Below are 7,957 nucleotides of genomic sequence, written 5' to 3' on the forward strand. Positions count from 1 at the left end.
AGTTCCCACACTATCTCTTCTAATTTTACTCCCCCCCTTCAATTGTCGAAGTTAAAATCATATGAAAATAGGGAACCTCAATTGGAAAATGCCTTTATAATATTGGGCTGCAGGCCAGTCTATAGAATATTTTTCTTAATTAGTGATTTTTTAATAGTTAAATCATTTTTAATTAATTATTTTTTATTTAATATATTTACATGTTGCCCCCCTCCTGGTCTCCCCTCCCAGAATTTTTTACACTAACCCTTTACCCTTTTACTTCTGAAAGGTTACTCTCACTCTTTCTGGTTGCATACCCCTTCCCTAGGGCATTAAGTCTCTATAGGATTTGGTACATCCTCTCCCACTGAGGTCAGACAAAGCAGTCCTCTGTTACATATATGCTGGGGACATAGACTACCCCTTGTATGTTCTGTGGTTGGTGGCTTAGTCTGGGAGTTCCCGGAGGTTAAGGTTAGTTAACACTGTTGGCCTTCCTATGAGGTTGCCATCCCCTTCGGCTCCTTCAATCCTTCTAACTCTTCAGTAAAAGTTCCTGACCTCAGTTCAAGGGTTTTTGGCTATAAATTTCTGCATCTGTCTCAGTCAGTTGCTAGTAGAGCCTCTCAGAGGACAGCTATGTGGGCTCCTGTCTGCTAGAACAATGTAGAAGCAGTAATAGTGTCAGGGTTTGGTGCCCACCCAAGGAATAGGTTCGTATTTGGGCCAGTCATTGGATGTCCTTTCTTTCAGTCTCTGCCACATTTTTATCCCTGCATTTCTTTTAAACAGGAACAATTTGGGTCAAGATTTTTAAAGGTGAGTTGGTGACCACATCCTTCCTCTGTGGGCCCTGCCAATCTACTGAAGGTGGTCTCTTATGAGGGAGGGCCTATTCCACTGAAATGTCCATTATACTGGTTCTAGGCTGGTAGTCCTAGGTTCTACATAAACTCATGCTGAGCAAGTCAGGAGCATCAAAGACTATAATTAGCCCATATCCATGACCTCTCCAACAGCTCCTGACTCCAGGTTTTTGCCCTGGTTGAATATCTGTCCTAACTTTCTCAAATGATAAACAGTGATGTAGATGTAGAAGTATAAGCCAAATTAGCCCTTTTCTCCCTAACTTGCTCATGGCCATGGTGTTTCATCACAGAAATAGTCACCCTAACTAAGACATATGCCACAAGAAATCTTTAAATGCTGAGTTTGGAACATGCCACATAACTAAGTTCAGAAGCAAATCCATGTAACCGTATAATTTGAAAACCAGGGCATTACACTGGTGATGGGACATGGGAAAGAACATCACCCTGTTCAGTACAAGAGAAAGTAGCAACAGGAAATTTTGAATACTAAAATATACTTGTAGAGGGTAAGTTATTAGGTTTAGTTGTGCATGCAACAGTGAGCCCACTATGACCTAACAGATAAGTATAAAATAAACCCATGATCAAAGAGATATTCTAGTTTAACTCAGTAGGTCACAAAACAAACATACAAACAAATGGCTGCAGAATTTTCAGCTAATGCTGCTGTGTTTCCCATCATCTACTGGCACCTTACCTGTTCTTATCACAGTGAGAGACTAAGTCACTAATATGCTCCATCAGTAAGTATGCCAACCACAGATCCAACATCATTCAAATTGAAGGAGTTTTTCACATATAGGTTTTATGTGGATTTGATGTAGATACTCCTCTGTTCTACCCTATCATTATTCTTCCAGAATGCCTTTGGCTTGTACTGTTATTCTCATTTTCTTAATACACAAGAAAAAAAAAAAACTTAATGTGTACTTTTAACTAATATTTCACCACTTTTAACTAATATTCTAATAGCTTTTAGAAAATTGCGTACAAGTTATCTTGATCATGCTACATCCACTCATTTTCTTTATTTCTCCAAGATACTCCACCACCTTCTCCTCACCCTTTCCTTCCTCCCTTTCTGCTCTCTCTGTTGCTCCACTCCCCTCCCCCCGTCTCTGCCTAAAGGCTACCATTATCTAGTGAACCTTTAAAACTTTTCTCCTCTCTTTCTTGATGTTACAGTTGTATAAGACTACTGATTGCTTTTCTCCATTGTGAAGTTTTTAGTGAATTTAAGCAGTAATTTATTTGTACTAACTATAAACCTGAGGAAGGATTTAGCAAGCAGCAATAACCTTTGCTTTCTATATTTATGCAAAACTGATAAGAATACTCTGGTCTTTATAGATAGACTCTGGTCAAACAGAACTCAAGGAATAACATTTATTATAATTCCTACATATTAAACTCCCAAGTGATTTTTTTAATTATCTTACCTTTCATAGAATAATCTACACATTTGATATACTATAATTGATAATGTTTATGCAGCTTAAATGGCATTCTAAATTATTCATGTCTTCTACAGCCCCTCCCCTCCTACATCCCCTATTCTAGTTATATGTACAAGGTTTTTGTAAAGGATTCAATCTGAAATTATAAAATTTGAATTTTCTGTTTTGAAATAGAGGTCAAATCCAGATGTATCCTTAATCATATACATTTTCCTTTCTAATTTTCTTACAATACAGGTGTGGTAGTGTGAATAAGATGCCCCAGTGGACTCATACATTTAATATTTGATTCTCCTAGGTTTAACTGTTTGGAAGGGTCTATAGAGTGTGGCCTATTTGGAAGATGTATAGCATCTGAATGAGCTTTGGGTTTTCAAAGTCTACTTCCATCCCCTGTGCCCTCTTTGCTTCCTGTTTGTAGATACCAATGTGAGTCCTCATATATCCCTGTTTTCCTTTCACATCCCACACCCTGGGCCACAGATGTCATATACTCAATTAAAGGCTATCTTTTATAAATTATCTTGGCCATGGTGTTTTATCACAGCAAGAAAAAATAACTAAACACAATGATTCCACATGGGAATCAGAATCATACATAAGGAAGGAGGGAAGGAACTGGGAGGGAAAGTGGACAGGGTCGGGAGTGGGGAGTGAGGGGGAGAGGGAAATCTGATCTGGTATTGGGTGAGGAAAAAGGACTGAAGCCCTGAGGGCCAGCAGAAAAAATGTAAACAGGCAACCTCAGGAAATAAGATGTTGGGGGGACTCCCCAGAATGCACCAGAAACCTGGGAGGTAAGAGACTCCCAGGACTCAAAGGGAGGGTCCTTAGATGGATCACCCAACAGTAGGAAGAGGGAACTTATAGAGTCCACCTCCAGCAGGAAGACAGGGCATCAAGTGAAGGATGGGGTTGACACACCACAGTCACATCTCTGAGTCATAACTGTTCCTCTCTGAAAGAATTACAGGATTGGAAATGGAAAGAAGCCTGAGGAAAAGAAGGTCAAGCTACTGGCCCAAAGTGGGATCCAGCTCAAGGGGAGGTCCCAAGGCCTGACACTATTAATGAGGCTATGGGGCACTCACAAAAAGGGACTTATCATGACTGCATGGGAAAGGCCCAACAAGCTGCTGAAAGAGTCAAATGCAAGTATTTTCACCCAACTAATGGAAAGAAACAGCTGAAACCTATTGTTGAATCAGGGAAGGCTGAAAGATGAAGAGAAGGGTGATCCTGTAGGAGGACCAGCAGTCTCAAATAATCCAGACCTCGGGGATCTCTCAAACACTGGACCACCAAACAGACAGCATACACCAGTTGATATGGGGCCCCCAACATACATACAATATGTGAGAGGAGATAGGAGAATATGTGTGATGTGAAGACAGACAAGAAGTTTTGTATGCGCACGATAGAAAATAGGGGAGAAGAAATGATGTTGATCAATCACCCAAACTAAATTTGTATAACAAAAATTCATAGAACATATTATTTTTAACTCAATTTCAAAAGCAGAATGACTTGTATTCATAGTTCTGAAAGGTGCTCTGTAATCTACTGGTGGAATAGGAAATATATAAAAATGTTTGCTCAGACATTGGGCAGTACATCCTACAATAACGGGTATCTGTTTGGCAAGATGCTAACAGATATAAAACTGACAAGTGAAGCACACTTCATGGTGAATTATGCTCACCTACACGCCAGAAGTTATTAAATGAATATCCTAGTATCATGATTTTTTGCTTGCCAAGGAGAAGTAAGTCATAAATTCAATTTTAAAGGCACTATGCATTTTAATTGCAGAACATAAAGTAATGATGTTGGAATTCAGCTGAATATCTTCTCCTGCATGACTTGTATTCATAATTCTGGGAAATGCTCTGTAAACTACTGATGGAGCAAGAAATGAATGGAAAGTCTTGCTCAATCATTTGAATTTATATCTTACAATAATAGCCACCTGCTTGGCAGGATATTAATTGATACATTATTTGCAAGTATAGGGCTAACCTAGAGATTTCTAATTAGATATGTGACCCTTCTCTAGCAGAGAACTAGTGATATGAATTTCAAAGCTGGTTAAATGGAACTTAAGAGGTACCTTATAATGGATGTTTTGCTGAATAGACATGCATTCAAATGGCTCCCATGTAGCTATATTTTTACCTGTAGATTATGGATACAGCTATAATCTTAATTAGACAAACTAATATTTGTATTGGGTAGTACTTAATGTAAAGGCCTATAGCACTCAAAGAGCCAAGGATAACTGTGGGAGGCTCAGAGTTATTCTCAACATGATACCCTCGTGAATATCATCCATTTCAGACTCAAGTAACATCTCACAACTAGATATAAAAAGAACATAATAACTAGAAGATAGCAAGGAATTCTGTGAAGCAGTAAATTCTGGACATGATCACTTATATGCTTATGAACCCATTGCTGTGACTATCTGCATAAGATCTGCACATGATAAGTTTCATCTCTCCATGCTTATGCAAGGGGGAGGGCATAATGACTCTCCATTCCTCACAGACAGGTTATTAGCACTTAATGTTTGCTGGGAAAATATGTGCCACTCTACAGCCTTGTACATATTGATAAATTGCTGTGTTTCAGAAAATAATCCTCACTTCATCTTCATGTAAGCAAACATCAATGTACTAACTTACTCAAAGAAGAATTAGGAGGAGGCAGAAGAAAAGGAGGAAGAGGAGAGAGAGGAGAAGGAGGAGGAGGCAGAGGAGATTGGGGAGAAGGAAGAGAAAGAGAGAGGGGAAATTTAAAAAGCATTAGAGATGGAGGGGAATTGTTGGGAAACAAAAAATAAATTCCAGGACACTTCAGAACGATTTTCTCAAAACACGAGAAAGGTATTTTAGCCTGAATCTATGTTATTATTAAATTTTCTAAAATTCAGAAAATAGCAGGAGGAAAAATAAAATTTTTTAATAAGTAAAAAACAGAAAATCCCCCAAAATTATGAACATAGGAAGGAAATATTGAAAATGAACAGAAAATACTAAAATGAATATAACTTTCTCATCAATAATTGTACATATAATTGGGATAAAACTTGTAGTCAAAATAGGTAGCAAAGCTTTTTGCAGAAAAAAAGAATCATTTCTCCTTAGTAAAGAAACTTTATGAGTAAAAACATTGCCTGAAAGTTAGAGAGTTAATGGACACACTTTACACAAATAGAAGACCAAAATGAAGTAGGATATGATATATATATATATATATATATATATATATATATATATATATATATATATATATACTTATAAAATGGAATTTAAGACAAAGGCATAAATTGTGACAAATGAAGTAAGTATATAATAAAAGTGACAATTGAATATATCTCAAAACAATTATTATATATTAAACAATTGAATATATCTCAAATTTCTAACCACTTTGTTCAATAATTAAGGTAGACAAGGGCTGTTTAATGAGGAAATGTTTTCACTGAGCTTTATCCCCTTCAATCCTGGTTCTTCAGCAGGTACCTGTTTACCATTCTCCTGAGGCAGATGCAGTATTAATGTTATTGCAGCTGTGAGGCTCGCAATGCATGGCCAGTGAGGTGTAGCCAAGGGACTCATGCTCGAAGGCCCTCAGCTGCAGCCACTAATCTGAAGTCCCTTAGCATCTCTATGTATCTCACACAAAGCAGCAACACATTTGACAGCTAGACCACCTCAAGCATGATGTTTTTTATAAGGTCTGCATCACTGTGGCAGGATAATACGAATGGTGGAAGCAGTAATAAACTCCTATATCCTCAGGTTCCACCCTGCTAATCTTCAATGTGAAGTCTGTGACAGACCCACAGCCACTGAATCTGTCAGGGACCTCAGAAAATCGCTTGGAAACCAAATAGATCAGGAACTGTGGAGACTTGTCTGGCTTCTGCAGGTACCACTCCAAAAAGGTGTTTCCATTACTGTGTACAATGCTCTGACTAGACCTGCAGGAAATTGGGCTTGATCTCCAAGACTGACAGGCAGAGAGAGTGGAGTTTGAGTCAGAACAGCATCACCACTTGAGGCTCTAATAACAATAGAGAAGTTCAAAGATGTAGACAAACTTCATTAATGATATTTGTGATTTCATTTTTGATACAGACTTCAAATGAGAGGTTTATTTTTCATAAAATTCTTTACCCACTAAAATTACCTTTAAAACAATTCAAGAGAAATGGAAGTCATCTCAGTTTCTAGGCATAACTTATACCACCCTTGTCCATCTCCATCTTAATCATTATTACAGCACATATTCTCTACTATCTGGAACCTCCCTTTCATAGTTGTAAATCCCTCAAGCCCCATGCTATAGTATAAGATCCATCTTCTCATAAAACGTCTATTACCCAAATCCTATATTATCATTGCAGAGCTGGAGGGATGTCTCAGCAGTTGGGGGAAGGTACTGCTCTTGCAGAGAAAACTAATTCCATTCTCCAAATCCATGCTAAACGTCCAAACATACGAGCCTGGGAAACCCATTTTCATTCAAACCAACACACTTTGAAAACAAAGAGATTTGTACAAGACATACACATGGACTGAGCACCTGGCTAGTCCAATATCTGGTTTATGCTTACCTTGGGGGTTTTTGTTATGACTTGTATCACTGTGGTATGGGTATTCATTATGCTGTTGACAGTAATACACTGCAAAATCTTCAGGCTCCAGGCTACTGATGGTGAGAGTGAAATCTGTACCAGATCCACTGCCACTGAACCTTGATGGAATTCCAGATTGCAAAGTGGATCCAGAGTAGATAAGAAGCTTATTAGGTTTCCCAGGTTTCTCTTGATACCAGGCTAAATATTTGTTAATGCTTTTACTTGCCCTGCAATTAATGGTAATGGTGTCTCCAGGAGATGCAGCAAGATAAGATGGAGACTGGGTTATCTGGACATCACACTGGGCACCTGGAATTGTACAATTGAAAATTAATCCCAACAATTAATATTATTGTAATCTGCTTACCCCAAAAGTTCGGGTGTTAGTAAACAACCTCTGATGGGTGAATTCCCAATAATATCCTGTTTTTACCTGATATCCAGAGCAGAAGGAGCCCCAGGACCTGAACCTGGAACCTCATGTCTAAACTGTGTCCTGGTAGGAACTGACTTCTGTACTTGATATGATCAGCCTATTAAATAGTCTTCAGAGTGATACACTGAATTTTGGACACATGCAAATCAGCAGGAGATGGGCGGAGTGATGCATAGCTACAGGGTTACTTCAGCCAAGTCACTCAGAATGGCTTCTTTCCCAAAGTAGGAAAGTTCTATCTGAAGACAGCTCATTCCTTTCTGGCATCAAAAATATATGGAGTACAATACTGATAAACTCAAGTAGTTTTGATTTATTTCCTCTTTGATACATAATATTTTACTATAGATAAAAGGAAAATTCAATAGTAATACTTTCCCTGGGCCACCCATCCTTGCCCTTGCATAAATAAAGGCATTTTACTGTATATTTCATCTTAAATTACACTTACTGATAGCTTCATATACTGAATACTTATTTTATAAACATGTACATGGGTTGAAGAAACTATATGTGAAAAAAAAGTGGTAATGAGAATGTCCAACCCATTCAAATACTAACCTTT

The 7,957-nt window shown here is 38.1% G+C and overlaps 1 gene segment (V, D, J or C); it reads right to left on the minus strand.

Annotated features, from left to right (window-relative positions):
* Positions 1 to 6,043: 6,043 nt before the first annotated feature.
* On the minus strand, positions 6,044 to 7,460 carry LOC110315037. The segment is given in 3 exon segments: positions 6,044 to 6,325; positions 6,933 to 7,265; positions 7,390 to 7,460. Coding segments are annotated over 3 exon segments (664 nt in total).
* Positions 7,461 to 7,957: the final 497 nt, after the last annotated feature.

This window comes from Mus pahari, unplaced genomic scaffold (genome assembly GCF_900095145.1).
Source record: "Mus pahari unplaced genomic scaffold, PAHARI_EIJ_v1.1 scaffold_5842_1, whole genome shotgun sequence".
Lineage (NCBI taxonomy): Eukaryota > Metazoa > Chordata > Mammalia > Rodentia > Muridae > Mus > Mus pahari.